This window comes from Neodothiora populina (genome assembly GCF_041146345.1).
Source record: "Neodothiora populina strain CPC 39397 chromosome Unknown canker_contig_1, whole genome shotgun sequence".
NCBI classification, from domain to species: domain Eukaryota; kingdom Fungi; phylum Ascomycota; class Dothideomycetes; order Dothideales; family Dothioraceae; genus Neodothiora; species Neodothiora populina.
The window spans coordinates 439,019-455,081 of record NW_027191419.1 but is presented as its reverse complement, the minus strand read 5'-3'; the positions used below and the strand labels follow the sequence as shown (position 1 = coordinate 455,081).

The following is a 16,063-nucleotide window of genomic DNA, read 5'->3' as shown; positions in this document are numbered from 1 at the left end:
GCTCCTGCGCAATCCTTGCCTCCGTTGACAGATACCGTTCCAAGGTCAGCATGAAGCGCATTGTACGCTAGACAGGATCTTGGGAGCATTTGATGGACGGTCTGACGAAAGTGGTTGGTCACTGCGGCAGAAATCGTTCATGCTGGAAGGCGCAACGACTCACCAGGCCGGTTCCCCTTCGACAGCTCGCTTCCCAAGTGTTTACGCGAACAGTGCGGCGAAAGGCAGTCTACGTAGTAACGACCATGCGTCCTGCACATGAAAATTATGGACGCATGTTGCATATATGATTATTAAGAGGTCTTCTCACAAAATTATGTGGCTGCATTAATCCGCAAGGCCTTTTGCGATATGTCAAAAAGATACTGATTTCTCATTTCTTCGTTCAATATCATGTCCTTTGTCGTCTGACCAATATTCGCTAACTTCATACATAATTCCCGAATCCCCATTAGAACGTCGACTGCCCATTGCCACCTGTGCTCGTAGTAGCAGCATTGGTCGAAGCTGCGCTCAATCCGCTTTCCTCGCGAGCTCGTTCGTCCAATTCCCTCTGGACCTTTGCAGGCGGCTCCTTGTGCAGCTTGTGATGGCCCTTTCCATCGACACTGACCCTTTGAGGAGAAGAAGGGTCTGGGTGCACCTGCTGTTCTCCTAAAGTCGGCTCGAAAGACGCTCCGGCCTTGTCGATAGTACCAGCATTGGCTGCCTCCTCGAGCTCGCGCTGATGGCGCAGGTGTGCTGCTTGATCAGCTTCGCGCAGGTTGCCCTGCTCCTTCATTGCCTTTTCCTCGGGAGTGTCCTTCTTGTCACGGTGCAAGAAGCCCAACAGACCATGCTTCTTCTCGTCCTTGTCGGCACTCTTCGAGTTTCGTCTTTCCTCCTTCGCCGCCTTCTCGTGTGCCTTGTCATGCGCCTTCTCGGCCTCCTTCGGGTGGCGTTTATCCTCTTTGATGGCCTTGTCGTGCGCCTTCTCTGCCTCCTTAGCTCTCTCTTTTTCCAGCTTCTCTTGCGCCTTCTGGTCAGCAGCCCAACCACCACCAACCTGGTGCTTCTCGGGCACCTTCTGGGTCTGGTCAAATATGCGCGACTCTTCGGGCGCTCCAGTCGGTGTCGCCAACGGCTGTTGGCCGCTTTGAGGGGCTGCAAGGTGATTTTGCTTCGTGGCCTCGTACCCAGCCAGCCCGGCCGCTCCTGCGCCTCCAGCTACAGCAGCATCGCGACCGTAGTGATGGTCCTTAGTCTGCTCAGACTGGACCCCAGTACGTGGATCCGCGCGATTCAGGGTGTCGCTTTGGTGAGTACCAGGCGTGCTGTGCTCCTTCATCTTTTCGGGTTGAGGCTTCACACGAGGGTCGACAATGTTGGCAATGTTGCTCTGGTGAGGTCCGGTAGTAAAGCTCGCGGGGTCTTCCTCGCGTGAACCAGCTTGGTGAGTAGCACCGTATGCACCTGCACCTGCACCTGCTGCACCAACACCGCCTGCGATGGCAGCATCGCGACCGTAATGGTGTCCAGTGCTCTGCTCAGGCAAAGTGGTCTGATCATAAGGAGTACTGCTTTGGTAGGTACCAGCGGTGCTGCTGCCTTTCATCTTCTCCGGTTGAGGCTTGACACGAGGGTCTAGGATGTTGGCAACATTGCTCGTGTGGGGACCGACAGTGAAGCTCGCAGGGTCCTCCTGGCGAGATGCGATTGGTTGGCCAGCCTCGTAGGCACCTACGCCCGCTGCGCCAACACCACCAGCGACTGCAGCGTCGCGTCCGTAGTGGTGAGTGGACTTGTCCGCTTCAGCATCTTCACGTGGTTCCGCGCGGTTCAAAGTGTCGCTTTGATATGGAACGGAGGTGCTGTGACTTTTCATCTTTTCAGGCTCAGGCTTCACGCGAGGGTCCACAATGTTGGCAATATTGCTCTTGTGAGGTCCAGCAGTCTTTGTTGCAGGATCGGTTTCGGTCGGTCCACTGCGGTGACCACTGCTGGTCTCGTACGCACCGATACCAGCAGCGCCTGCTGCTGCGGTACCAAGTGCCGCACTATGGCTGTTGTGTGGCTGGTCTGTGGTGATCGCTGTCCCAGGTGGATGAGAACTCAACGAAGGAAAGTGAGTATTGGCTTCGCTCAGTGGTTTGTGGCTGGATGTAGCGGTGGGATCGAAACGTTGCTCCTCAAAGCCTGCAGTGCCGGCAAGTGGGCCATCACGGATACTGCTCTGATGTTGAACATCTGCAGAGGATGTGCCAGGAAGATCTGCAGATCCAATACCTGGGTTCAATGCGGATCCAGCATTAGGTCCTGTAGCATCATTGAAGCCCCTGTTCATGCTCGAGGCATGATTGGCCGAGGTATCATGAACATCGTAGCCGGACTCGGAAGGGAACTCTCCCGGAACGTGTGGGTCCAGGCGATTCGCAGTATCCGTGCTGTGAGGACCTGAGAAGTGGTGAGGGTAACCCTTGACCTGAGGCTCATCTCCTGGAGGACATGGATCTCCATCAAAGTTGTGACCTTGACCTTTGTGTTGGTGAACACTGAGGGGATCCATGTCCGAAGTCGATTGGCTAGTCGATTGTGTTGTGTTCCCGCTGTGGCCCAAACCTATATTAGATGGGCCAGCAGGATCACCGCCAACGACGCCCGACCTTATGCCCACGACGCTTGCATTGTCGTCTGCGCCGAACGACAAGTGAGACGGAATAGCTGACGCAGTAGGTCTTGACGTGGAGACCGGGTTGTGTGTGAAGCCTTTTTCGTGCTGCACTGGGTCTGTCCTACTGGTATCACCTGTGGTAGACGTACCCGTGAGGGGTCTGTTATCACTGGCAGCGGAGCGAGTGGCCTGCTCCTCTTCTCCTGACCCGTGACTGCTGTACACATGTTAGCCTATCGCTTCCAACATAGGAGCTCCATTGGCATTACAGTATCTTCTTGATCTTGTCCATGATGACAGGTCAAGACTACTTCTCAATGTATTATACGCGTGTGATTAACAGTGACACAATGCTCGAGGAAGTATTGATTGAAATTTACGTAGTGGGATCACAAGAGAATTCAATGTAGAAGTAGATGAACAATGTCAAGAATAGGCATGGCAGTTGTGGCTGATACATATCGACGGAGCTCCCCCACGAATGGACCAGACCATAAGCAATGACATAACGCTGCAGTGAGCTTGGAACATGTGAACGTCACGAGGGATGAGATTTGGTCGTTATGCGGCTGGTGGATTGGCCAGGAAATACGAAAGCCAGGTCTGCGTGTTGGCTTCCTGCCTTGATCTGCTTTTCAGTTGACCATTAAGCATTGTTGCTTCCATTCTAACGGGCGCCACATCCGCCTCTTGCCTCAGATCTCTTGTGAGTCCAGTGTCTATTTAGCTTAGGTACGCATACGGCAAGTCAAGTCTCGATTTGACCTCTTATCGCAGCCCGGCGGAGATGTGAAGCAGGGATCTTGATTGACGTCGCGCAATGACGCAATGTATGATCGTCGACACTTGTGGTCCATGCACAGGGCACTTGTAGTTGTGTTTGCGGGGGACGAAACGGTCTCGACGCCGTCGCAAGCCTTCGCCTGGTGAGAACTGGTGATGGCAACGCCATGTCGAATATCATGTCTGCCTTCCACATTTTCGCGTTCTGGTGTCCCACAAGGTCCACTAATCACGGCTGCTCCAATTGGGTACATGGCCAGACCTGTTTGCTGGATGTTCAGTCATGTCTGCCCTAGTCCCGGGGATCTAGATATGACCGATAAGGCTGCTGTGACCCCAGGTCTAGATCACTCGTGGGTCTTGAATGTTCGACGCGACCCTTCAATAAATCCACGAACAGAAAACACTATGCAGCGCGGTGTCTCTGTATACGAACACCATAGGGTCGAGACCGACACGAGACCGACCGAGGAACTGGGTGACATTATACTCCAAAAGGATTGCCAAGGTCGACTAGTGGTGGGCAGGACCAGGTCCAAGGGGGGAAAAAGGTAAGGTAATAAGGGCAAAGGCGGAGGCAAGCGCGGAGCCTTCGGCACGTCCCCTCGGCCTCCGCCATTGTCAGCTCAATTCCCCCAACGGCCAAGGTCGTATTCACATGAGCTAAGGTGGTGTGGACTGTTTTCCATGTGTTTTCCTAGAAAAAAGTATTCTTCGTTCTGCCATGTGCCAGCACGTGGCTCTATTGTTCATATAAACATAACACTCTTGTACCATACCGACATCACAACGCACACGCCTCGCCACGGTGCATGCCTGGGATCCTTCGCAACTGACTGCAACCCCGATTACCGCGATTCCTCGACACCTCTCTGTCCTCGGTGGACACTTGCTGGCCTTGCTTCAGGATTTATGATTTTGCGGAAGACCTTCTCTGTACATACGGCGGAAACCACATCCACCGGATCATCACTACACAACATAATACATGATGCCTCTCCGTGAAAGGCTCAGGCGGGTGTTTGGGGGCTCCTCCGACGGCAGCGATCGCAAGACATCGAGTCAGAATTCGGAAAAGTCAGCAAGAGAAGAACGATGGCCCTCGAACGTATATGCGCCCGGAGAGCCAATGCCCCGGCCGAAATATCGGGCCCCGGTCAAGAAGGAACACAAGGAGAAACTCGAATCATTCAATTGGGGCACCGCATGGCGGCGGCAGAGTTTCATCAGCGAATACAGCCCCATGGGAAGCAGGATGCCGAGTCGGAGGAACAGTCTGATCAGCCGGAAAAGCTTTGGCGGAAAGAGCAGCAGACGGAATAGCATTGGCGACAGCGGCAAGGAGGTCGAGGGTGTGCAGACAAAATCAAGACACGCAGCGCGTGCGACAAGGCTCAGTGCGGAGATTGAAGCCGAGGGGGATGACGACGTGACCAACGGTAGGTTTTCTCGAAACTTGCTCAAATGAAAATCCATACTGACCTGTCTCACAGTCGGCCTATCACGAGTCCAGTCAAGAGACAAAGACAAAGCTCTATCACGACAATTATCCCTCGATCACCCATTACCAACTTCCGGAGCGAGGAATATCGCAGAGGCAGCGGCTGGAAAATCTAGCGACGGCGTTGCACAGAATGACCAACCATTTACAGAAGAAGAACTAGCGCTGGCTTTGAAAAAGAGCCATCTCACAGTACCCGACAACAAATAAGGAGTGTACCGCGGCAAAAGTGAGGCCTCATTCATCAGGTTGTCAATAATGTACCAAAAAACATGTGGAGAGAACAGTCATGTTTTTGCGTTTTGCATCTATTCGTGTTGGCGATCAGCGTTTGGCGTTATTGGACATCTGATATCGACAAGGAGATATCAAGAGGGGAGCAACTACTGGAAAATGGGGCGTTGTGTTCGTCGAGTTCTTCCTTTTCTTTGTTTCTGTTCAAGTACATACGTTTGTCTGCTTGTCTGACGACTTACTCTACGATTTCTATATGTACATTACAGCATTTTCTTACCGATTTTTAAAAACTCTGTATTCATTGTACATCTGTTACAACCTAGCGGGAACAGACCTTTCTCCCATCTGATAGCAAAACATTGCATTCATTTCTACTCCACATTCGACTCTCTGTTGGTCGAATCCATGGACTCTCTGGCACACTTGACCAACTACAGAAACCTAGGTAACTACATGCTGCTCGCAGACCAAGCCATCTCATCACTCCTTGACATTCGAAGACTCTGCTCTGTGCTACCATTCAATGCTTATAACAATCACTCTATATATACACTTTGACCATGACCACATACAATTACTGGAGTAATCCCTCTTCACAGCCCCAAATTCGCTGCGAAGCTACGAGTCCATTGCTGTAGATCAGCATCAATAAAGACTGCCAACAATGAATAAATGTGCAGGTGAGAGTAGGGTATACATCTCCGTTCAGATCCACTTCTGTTCTTATTGACTGGTAACGAAAACATATCTGCTTTCGAGACGACGGCAAGTCAGTCCAATGGTCGAGACATGGATGTCATGTCATATCTCGCTGAAGAAAGACTGCGGGGTTCAGTGGGGTAAATATTCCACCTACCTACCTTGGGCACAACGAACTCCCCAACAGGTGATGACTCCAAGTCATAGACGGCAAGAGTCCACGTGGTTTTTACAAGCAAGTAAAAGGATACCATGGGATATAGGTACACTAAAGAGCAGGAGTCGAATGAGAAGAAAGCCCGATCCCAGCCAAAGGAGCAACGATGTACTGTCATGGTGCGACTGACGCAAAAAGATCTGATGTATAATTGCTGATTACAGGAATTGAACCTGTGATCTTCGCATTTCGTGAGACAAAGCTCGTACAAGTGCGACGCGTTGCCACTGCGCCAAACCAGCAAGTTTGATGATGGCAATTATGTTGTCGTTTATATCCCTTCATGCTCTTTTGCTTTTGTGACTGGTGTCGCACTTCATTCCTGTTTCTATGGTGTATATCTGGATATTGTATCATGTTGTTCATTTTTTTTGTCCGATACTGATCCTAAGCGTCTGCTTTCGACGCACAGGAGCGGTGAATAACTGTGTGCAAGAGACAAGCAACCGGACATTGCATCTCCCGTCGCAGAGCGAAGTAGAGAGGGGTAACCCTGCCTGTGTATCACAAGCAGCAACTACTCTCACATGCTGGTGCTGTTGACCTGGTTAATGAAGGGTAAAAGAAACATAACCGATATTGAATAAAAGCACAGTGCTGCTGCTTCTCCTCATATTGACCACTATTTTGTAGAATGCACAGTCTTGTTCTCGACTGGTGTTATTGCCTTCCTTCATCTGAATTACACCCTAATTCAGGCTGAGCAGCGGCGTCACCATCAGAAGGACACGATTTGTACGAACTGAGATCTCGCCGAGAGGAAAAATAGATACGCGCATTGGAATTCAGGCTAATTATAAAAACTCACTCTACTCAAGAACGACAGGTGGTATCTCTTACGGAATTTCAGACGCCCATCCATCATGATGACACTTTCAAAACACACACTCAGTAGCGGTACGTGACTGGCGCCCGAGCCTCGATGGGACTGACATCGCCGGCGTTGTGTTGTTGCTGCTGCTGGCCCTGTTGCTGTTGACCTGCCCATGGGTTGTGTCCGATTGATTCGGGCTCATCGACGCCGCCGTGCATTGTTAGACCTTGAGCTGCACTTGATTGTCTCCCCAAGTAACTCGGCGTTGAACCTTGAAAGTATGCTCCTCCGGAAGCAGGGCGCTCGAGGTGTTGAGGAGCGGGTTTGCGATCCGGAGCAGAGTCGGTGAAGTGGTCGGACTCTTTAGGGTATGTATAAGCGGCGTACGTGTTGCTCGGGTCTTGGAACGGGTTTGTCTGATAAGCCTCGGTCTCATACGCCTCAGCTGATTTAGAGGGCGGAGGTCCAGGCGGCGCGTGGAACGTCTCGTGCTCAATAGGCGAGACGGAGTGTACACTCGCGTCCGAGTAGTTCATGTTGTTGTCGTTGTTGCGCTGAGGTACTGGGGGAGCAAACATGCTCGCAGACTGCTGTTGCTGGGGTGGGGGTGCATAGGCACTGTCTTGCATTGGAGGATGTGGACTGACGCTGGTAGCTCCTGTCGCTCTACGTGCGGAGAGAATGGCGCGCTGATGCCTACTCAGCGCCAGACTCAGCTGCTCGTTGACCTCTATGAGTGTCTGCAGGGTATCGTCGTCTGGCGGTGGACTATCGCAGTTGATGTACTCTTGTACGCTCCTCTGCGCTGTCTGACATCTCTCTGCAAACTCTTTCATAAGATCGTTACTCAAAACTTCATCCGGTGGGGTGCTCTGGAGCAGTTGAAGAAGTAGCTTAGCCGTATTCTTGGCTTCTTCGACTCGAGACGCCAACTCGTGAGGCGGAGGAAGCTGATTCCTACCAAACACACGCTGACTGGGCTCCTGCTGCGACGGGGCAAGTGGCGGGGCATGGGGGTTGAATGCAGGCACATGAAAGTTGTTGGGGAAGTTGGAAGTATTGCGGGCGCCAGCCGAGGGCGCAATGTGTGAACTCCGTCCCTTCTCCGACCTCCACATAGTGATGAGACCTGCCAGACCTTCATCGTAAGACTTTTCGGCTTCGAATGAGTCCAGCGTCTCGCGGAGTATCTGCTGTACGCTGGCATCTCTTCCGTTCTTGAGCAGGTCCTTCACGGTAGCGACGAACTTGGCATCGATGTTCCTCGTGAACGTCTCTCCAGGATTGTCCGACAGGATGCGTATCAGCATGATGGCATTGTACTGGATGTACGGGCGAGTGGCCGAGTTGTCCTTGGAGAGGAACTTCCGTAGCTGGTAGGCGGCAGATGCTGCTGCCGAAGGCGAAGACTCGGCGGCTTCCACAATCACAGGAAGGTGCAGCACCTCCTCACCCTAGACGGGTCAGTGTCTGCGGCAAACAAGAGTCGTTCGTGGGGTTTGCGCTCAGCGTACATCGTTGCTGTTGGCAGCTCCGGACTCGCAGAATGCTCGCTGCACAGAACAGGGCGTCGTCAGTCACCGGCAAGCAGAGCACATATACCGTACAGAGACTCACTATCGCGTTGACCACGTTGGCCTCGGGAGAATCAGCCGGCGGACTGTTACCGTCGTGACCTATTGATCCCAGTAAACAACGGAACTTCCGATAGAAACCTCGAGTTTGGCATCGACTAACTTTTCGAGCGGTTCAGTAGACCTGCTGTGAACCTCTTCATGATTTGACCGTACGACCAGATGTTGCTGAGTAGAACGGAAAGACAATATCCTGAACTTGATATAGCTGGACGGTGAATGCGGTATGCGACTACAGCGGACATATGAATGCTCGAGCCGACTTGTCGCTTCTTGGCAGCATCATGATGCTCAGCCTCCCTTGCTTGCTGTCGGGGGTTGTGTGCAGGTGCCTTACGCGTCAGGACCACCGCCACCCATGGTTGTCACACGACAATGGCCTTTCCAGCATATAGTATCTTGGCCCTTCGTAGCATGCATACGTACTCTGTCGTGGTATTCTTGGTTGGCTGAGATAAAGAGATGCCTCCGATACTGTATACTAAAAGTAGCTCCATCACAGACCAGAGTTTAGAACATTCAAGACAAGCGCGCGCCCAAAGTTGTCTGCTTTAACGTGATTAATCCTAGTGGTAAAAGCTAAAGCATGAGGCAGAGGAAGAGCGTGACCAGTATCCCAAGCTCATACACACATACAACCCACGTTCTATGCTTAAAGTACAGTCTTGATACAGTGGTATAAAAGTTAAACTAACGCTTCGTGATTATAACTCATGCCTCGTCATCATTCCTGTCAAATATGCACAAGATCCATCCGTCTGCTTCCCTCGGGAACTAACACTGTCTACCCCTTGGCTTCATCTTCGTCTACTTTCATTTTCTCACCACTCCAATTGTTGTTGTAGTTTTTGTTTTCGTTGAATGATGGCGAGGCTGAGCCAATGCCACCCTTGACATTAGCTCAGAGCTCATCTCTGATCATGCTGCTGACCGAGGTAACAACGCTTGTGACGGAGCTTGTGGCATCTTGAACGTTATCCTGTACCTTTGATACAGTGTCATCTACGACACTGCTGGCACTGGCACCAAAGTCGGACATTCTGCTTCTTGCACTCTCCATGGCAACGCTGATTCTGCTCTGTGCACTCTCGAAAGCCCCCTTCTCTGGGCCATGAATGGCACTGCTTACGGCCGAGCTGGCGGACTCATACCCGTCGACAATCTTGGTTCCTGCAGCATCGACGTTCTCAGAGGCGACCGAACTCAGCGAGGTGTACACCGACGCCGCTGCGTCTGTGACAGATTCAACATTCCCAGTTGGGGTCGGGACGCCGAACAAGGCAGAAGAAATGGCCTCCTGAGCGGAAGCAGCAGCATCGGCAATCTGACTCTGGGCTGCTGCGGCATAGCCGGTCTGGGTACCATAGATGGCCTCACTCGCTTTGGACGAAGCATCCTCGTACATGCTGGCAGCAGCTTCGGTGGCCTGCTCATAAGTGCCCTTGCTGGTGCCATATATCTGAGCACTGACGGCGTCTACAGCCGAGTTGATCTGTTCCTGAGCACTCTCTAGGATGACCTCGACCGTAGGTGGAGGTGTGAATGCGGAAGACACGACCGAGGATGCTGAGGCATAAGCGTCTGAAGCGTAGCTAGAGGCGCTCGACGCGAAGGCGGGCGCACCAGTATAGTAAGCAGATTGAAGTCTGTTCATCACGCTCTCGGTGAAATCAGGCTCACGACCAATGACAAGCTCGGAAAACAGAGCGGCAACAGCAGCGTACTGATCTGCTGCAGCGTCCGTTGCCTGCGCAGCGAAGTCTCCGGCTTGGCTAACGATGGAGTCTGACCAGGGTGTTGGGGAGCCATATACCTGCTCACTAGCACGAGAAACGAGGGCTTCCCAGTTGGCGCTTGCTTGAGTCGCCATGGCTTCAGTCCAGGGCGTCTGGGTGCCCGATATCGCCGAACTGAGTTGACTTTGAGCACCGGAAAGCACACTCTCGTAAGCTGGAACGGAAGAGCCGTAGACGGCGTCGCTAGCCCTCGAAGAGGCAGATGACAAAGATGCCGATGCAACCGAGACAGCGACACTGTATTGACTAGAAGCAGAGGCCATCGCAGCAGAAGGGTCGACATCGACGATCGAGCTGGCCGAGGACAGCAGGTTTTGCATACTGCTGGAGGCAGCTACGGATGCTACACTATACTGGCTGGATGCAGCCGAAAGCATACTCTCGTAAGCAGGCGTCTGAGAAGGCATGATACTCGAGCTGGCTTGCGACACGAGATCGCGACCGGCAGACTCGAAAGCGCCATATCGATCGTGAGCGAAGCCAATAGCCTCGTAGTATCGCCTTTGTGCTTCAGCCATGTACTTTTGCTGAACGGGTGTAGGTGCCAGACCAGCGGCAATCTTGGCGCTGCTGTACTGTGCGGATGCCATACTCAGGCCTTCGGACAGTCTGGAAGAAGCGATGGAAGAGACAGACGACAGAGCCTCGAAGCTACCCGTCGGGATAGAAAGCACAGATGTATAGCTAAGCGCAGCTTCAAGCTTCTCGCTCGCGACCGACACGGAGTCCGAATAAGCCGACTCGACCGAAGACGCCATTTCCTCGTGGACGGGCTTCGGTGTGCCCGAAACCTGAGTTGAGACTGCCGACTTCGCCACGGAGTAGTGAGATGCAGCAAGGCTGGAAGCTTCACTGAACCGAGAAGAAGCTTGGTGTGCTACCTCGCTGGTCAACGAGGAACCTGTTACAGCGATGCTGGAAGCCAGCGAGGATACAGGGCTTGGAGTGCCGTAGATAGCGTTGGCGGCACTACGCAACGTTAGCATGATGAGCATATAGGGCCTTTGGCATAGAGTATCGGGAGTAGAACTTACGCTACCACAGCTTCCGAATATTTCTCACTTGCGACGCTGGCAATACTTTCTCCTGTGCCTTGCTCTGTGCCAAAGAGTACACTGCTAGCAGCCGAAAGAGCACTTTCGTACTGAGCGCTGGCTAGAGAGGTAATCGATTCGACAGAGCCTTGGGTAGGTGTCGGGTTAATTGCGTCTTGGATAGCCTGCGTCAATTCTGCGGCCCTGTCTCCGGCCTTTGAAATCATTGCCTGCGCCTTATGGGAGTACGACTCATCGTCGTCGACGATGTCATCATCCAGAACGATTGAGCGACCACTTGGCACGGCTTGCGCCATCGCACCGCCCCAGACCTTCTTAGATACCGTCTCAGACGCAGTCGACACAGCGGGCATCTCTGGAACGGCCTCGGAGACTTGCGACGCGGCCGAATCGACACTAGCCGAAAGTTCAGAGGCGCCTGCGGCAACGCTGCTGGAGATATCAGATGCGACAGAGCTAGGGTCTGAAGCTACAGAAGCGATTGAAGCACTTGCAGCACTGCCTTGCGACTTGGCCGCACTCAGGGCACTTGCTGCTTTGGGCCCGAGGCTAGCCTCGTTTATGACGGGCACGTCTTTGACACGCGAGCTGATGGCAGATGAGACGCTTTCGATGATGGGAGTTTCGCTACCATAGATTGCTTCAGAAGCTTTGGTTGCAGCCTGCTCGGCGATTCCTGGTTCGGTACCGATGACCGTCTCAGATGCGGCCGAGGCAGCGCTGCGAGCGCTCTCACCAACGACAGCTGCGCTTTCGCTAATGACCGATGCAACACTCTCAGGGCCAGATTGTTCAGTGCCAATGATCTTAGCTGATGCCACAGAGGCAACACTTTCGATAGAGCCAGTTTGTGTACCCAACACTGCCTCAGATGCGCTGGAAGCTATGTCCGCGGCCTTCGACGAGGCCACAGAACTTGCTGACTCGACCGATCCTTGGGATGAGCCGACGACAGCCTCTTTGACACCCGATGCCGCAACGCGAACGCTCTGCTTCGCCTTGACTGCTGCCGCGGGAACGTACTTGGTCTCGAAATCATCCGAGGAGTCTCTGGCCTCGAGCTTCCACACGGCAGCGTCTTTTAGCCTGGCCAGCTCCTTGGCGGCGACCTCAGCAGCGGCAATGGCTCTTTCTTCGATATCGGTGGCAGCTTTTCTGGCTTCGGTTAGACGAGGATGCTGGAGCGCAACAGCCTCAACATCGTTGCGCCATTTTGACGAGGCCTTCTTGAGTTCGTTGTACTTGGCCCAATCCTTGTGGGTGATTGCGCTGTGGGAGGCCCACCGTCTGCCAATATCCTGCAAGCGGAGATCCCTAATGTTATCAATGGTCTCCAGAGTAGAGTTAGCAGCGGCCTCGATGGAGTTGGTCGTCTCGCTGTCATATGCGTGCCTCCATTCGCGCACGGACTGAGCCTTCTGCTTCACGGTCTGACCTGCTTTGCGGACTTCGGACATGATCTTATCCTCAGCAGCAGATGTCTGCTCCTGTGTCGCATCCTCTGGGAGGCCGGCGATGACCGTCTCGACCTTGGCCTTGAGAGATCTGAATGCTGATGCAGAGCCTTCCTCCAACTGGATGATGAGAGGCTCTCCAACGTTCTTGACTTGAGCATCAACAAGACGATGGCAGATCTCGTCGACCCGCTCCTTCAGATGGTCAGCACCCTCACTGACAGCTTTAGCGACTTGATCCTCCCAGATCTCCATATCTTGGGCAAACAGCTCGGCTGCTCCTGCCGACTCTTCTGGTGCGGCCATGGAGGGGGTGGCTACAATGGCACTCGACGCTTTGGTGACGACAGATTCGATGGAACTGGAGATGGACGAGGCTATCGAGGTAGAGGCAGTAGGGATTGAGGAGGCGGCAGATGAGCTTGAAAGAACAGCATCAGCTGCAGACTCGATCTTCTTCTCATCGCGGTAGCGTCCAAGCCTCTGGCTGATCTTGAAGATCTGGGGCTCGACATTCTCTCCGTACAAAACCTGCAGACGCGGCCAGATCTGGCGCAAGATGAAGGTCCTGGTCAGATCAGTGCTCCACTGGGCGTATGGCAGAGCTGTGTTGATGGCGAAGTAGCTCACGCGAGTATAGAGCTTGTAAGCGTGAGGAGCAGTGTGCTTGTAAGCTGGGCGCAATTCCAACTCGTAGAAGTCCGTAGTCGAAGTTTTGACAGAGTCGTAGTAGGGCCTGACGCGGTCGCTGACCTTCTGAACGTGCGGGCCGAGAGAGGCGTCATATTGCTTGATCAACTCCTTCTTGGCGGACTCGACTCGAGGCAGTATCGTGCGCTTCCACTCCTTCTCGCCGTACTTCTGAGCTTGGGCGAGACGAGGTGCACCATGCTTTTGAGCTAGAGCTACGGCAGGGACGTAAACCTGGGTCCTTGCCTTTTCATAGTAAGGCTGGGCCTTTTCAGCATAAGGGGCGAGATAAGTATCATAGTAGGGTTGGACATGCGGAATTGCGGCGGCACGCAGGTTGAAGTATGGTTCACAGATGGCGGGTGTCTCAGCTGTCAAGTCCTTGGGAGAGCTTGGACAGCGGAAGAGAACAGTAAGTGCGCTGTACCAGATGAAGAGTCTGTCGGAAAAGGAAGGAGGTTAGCTTCTAAGAGGAAACGCATACTGCGTAGAGTCCAAGACAGTGCACAAACATACCTGACAGCTATGCTCGTGAGACGAGCAAGAAAAGATTGTCTCGGCTGGGGACGCGATCTTGACGAAGCAGTTGCTTTGGAGGCGTTTGGCTGCTTCGCCTGGCCATTAGCCTGTACTGCCATGGTAGTGGCAACAGCTGATGCACGAGCAGAGAGAAAGTTGCGATGCAGCGGGCGAGGGACTTGGTGAAACCTCACAGCAACATCAAGCAAATTCGTAGATTGACCGTGGATTGATTATCAACTTCAGCGGAGGGAAGCTGCTAGACGCACGGGAGAAGCGGAATCACTGTACAAAGACAAAGATATCTTCACAACACAACAACAAATCTACGATTTGATCGCTATGAGGAAAAAGCAGGAAGCAGGGCGCACTCTGGTGAGCTGATTGGGAAGAATAACAGGGGAAGCGCGGAGAAATTGCTTCTCTGTGCCTGGGCCTGCGATTGTATACGTAGGTAAGTTTGATGGACACAAGAGCCCTTATGCCGCAGCAAAATGAGGTAAGGAAAGGCAGTCTTGGAACGGACCTGTCGAAGCCTGTTTGGTGGCTTGCCAGTAAGTTTGGGGAATTGTGTCTTCGTACTGATCATGTCGCGTGCGGCTTGTGACGTCAACCCGCGTCTGCTTCTGATCCTTCGAGCTCGTCCACGGTTGCTTGACCTTCCCACTTATAGCAATAGCAGGCCACTCCCCAGGGCCTAGTTTTCCTGGTGGGGATGGCTCAAGATAGGTTAGATTGAGAGCGGGCTGACATGCGCTAGTCCGGCTGAGTGTGCTTGTGCAAACCTTGGTACACAATACATAGGTTCATAGATCCCTGTAGGCAACACAATTAAGAGGTTCATCTCCCTATATCTGCTATATAAGGAGATAAGTAAGGTACCCAGGTAATGGCATTGTGCTATCCACGCTACATCAGAAGGGCATTGAAAGGTCTTCTCGGCCTCGGTATCGCATTTTACTGCTTCAATCTCTATGGAGTCTTCTTCATCTTCGCGCACGGCGCTACCATGCTTGGACCTGGACGCCCTGCACAGGCCCGTCGCCATTCGAACGATTATGCACAGCTTCCAAGACAAAGGTTGCCCAGGACTTACTAGTCGTAGTCAAGACAGGGGGCTCAGAGCCCAAAAGCAGACTTCGTTCTCAACTTGATACAATTCTTTCCAAGATCCCCCGTCAGAATGTCATCCTCTTCTCGGATATGGAAGATCAAGTAGATCTGTATCATGTTCACGACGCCTATGCCGATCTCTCGGCGGAAGAGCGCGCAGGCTACCCAGAATTTGCCTTATATGACGCACAGCAAGAGTATCAACATCAAGGGAAGGATACAAGATCAATGGAAGGCGGATGGGATTTGGCCAAGTGATAAGTGCCTTATCTTCCCTTACTTACCTTACCATTTCGGGGAACGACGGCATTGCCAAGAGCAGCGACAGTCAAGGTTCAGAAGAGCCAATGCTGACTTCCCGTCCTTGACAGCATGAACCTAGCTATGAACCGCAAGATCTGGAGAACGCAGCAGGATGTTGTCGACACACAGTGGAAGAGATGGTTCGTGTTCATAGATATAGACACATTTGTCGAATGGGACAATCTTCTTGTATTGTTAGAGCATTTGGATGCCGAAAAACAAACCTATATTGGCAGCCCGGTATGGCTGCCAAGACTGCAATTCGCACATGGCGGCAGCGCCTATGTCTTGTCGTATGGGGCACTAAAAGCACTGAACAGCCCTACAAGTAGCTCGCGTGAGCCAGTACGGCTGCTATACAGTCAGTACGGCCTGAACACGACTACGTTATGTTGTGGCGACGAAGCTCTCGCGAGAGCGCTCAAGGCGAAAGGAGTCAGTCTGAAGGGATACTGGCCAATGTTCAACGGAGAGATTCCAGCTACTGTTTCATTCGGGAAGAATACTTGGTGTGAGCCAGTTATCTCGTTACATCACCTTAACGGGGAGGACATGCAGGGACTCTGGCAGTGGATCGAAGATTGGAGAGCCAGAACGA

At 52.7% G+C, this 16,063-nt stretch overlaps 4 protein-coding genes across 5 annotated transcripts; 1 reads left to right on the top strand and 3 right to left on the bottom strand.

The window, feature by feature from the left end:
• Positions 1-451: 451 nt before the first annotated feature.
• Positions 452-2,942, bottom strand: AAFC00_000123 (uncharacterized protein; the record flags this gene model as incomplete). Its single annotated transcript, XM_069340419.1, has 2 exons — positions 452-2,867; positions 2,920-2,942. The coding sequence occupies 2 exons, from the start codon at positions 2,940-2,942 to the stop codon at positions 452-454; spliced, it is 2,439 nt and encodes an 812-aa protein (XP_069196320.1).
• Positions 2,943-4,421: 1,479 nt separating this feature from the next.
• AAFC00_000122 (uncharacterized protein) lies at positions 4,422-5,144 on the top strand (the record flags this gene model as incomplete). 2 transcript variants are annotated; one of them, XM_069340407.1, is made up of 2 exons in its annotated part: positions 4,422-4,872; positions 4,927-5,144. In XM_069340407.1, the coding sequence occupies 2 exons, from the start codon at positions 4,422-4,424 to the stop codon at positions 5,142-5,144; spliced, it is 669 nt and encodes a 222-aa protein (XP_069196319.1). The 2 variants fall into 2 exon arrangements, with proteins under 2 accessions (XP_069196319.1, XP_069196318.1); XM_069340406.1 differs by having other exon boundaries at positions 4,425-4,872.
• A 1,831-nt stretch (positions 5,145-6,975) lies between these two features.
• AAFC00_000121 (uncharacterized protein) lies at positions 6,976-8,678 on the bottom strand (the record flags this gene model as incomplete). The annotated part of the gene is made up of 4 exons (XM_069340394.1): positions 6,976-8,355; positions 8,416-8,454; positions 8,519-8,577; positions 8,639-8,678. 4 exons carry the CDS (start codon positions 8,676-8,678, stop codon positions 6,976-6,978), a joined length of 1,518 nt encoding a protein of 505 aa, XP_069196317.1.
• A 758-nt stretch (positions 8,679-9,436) lies between these two features.
• Positions 9,437-14,168, bottom strand: AAFC00_000120 (uncharacterized protein; the record flags this gene model as incomplete). The annotated part of the gene is made up of 3 exons (XM_069340384.1): positions 9,437-11,300; positions 11,366-13,969; positions 14,047-14,168. The coding sequence occupies 3 exons, from the start codon at positions 14,166-14,168 to the stop codon at positions 9,437-9,439; spliced, it is 4,590 nt and encodes a 1,529-aa protein (XP_069196316.1).
• Positions 14,169-16,063: the final 1,895 nt, after the last annotated feature.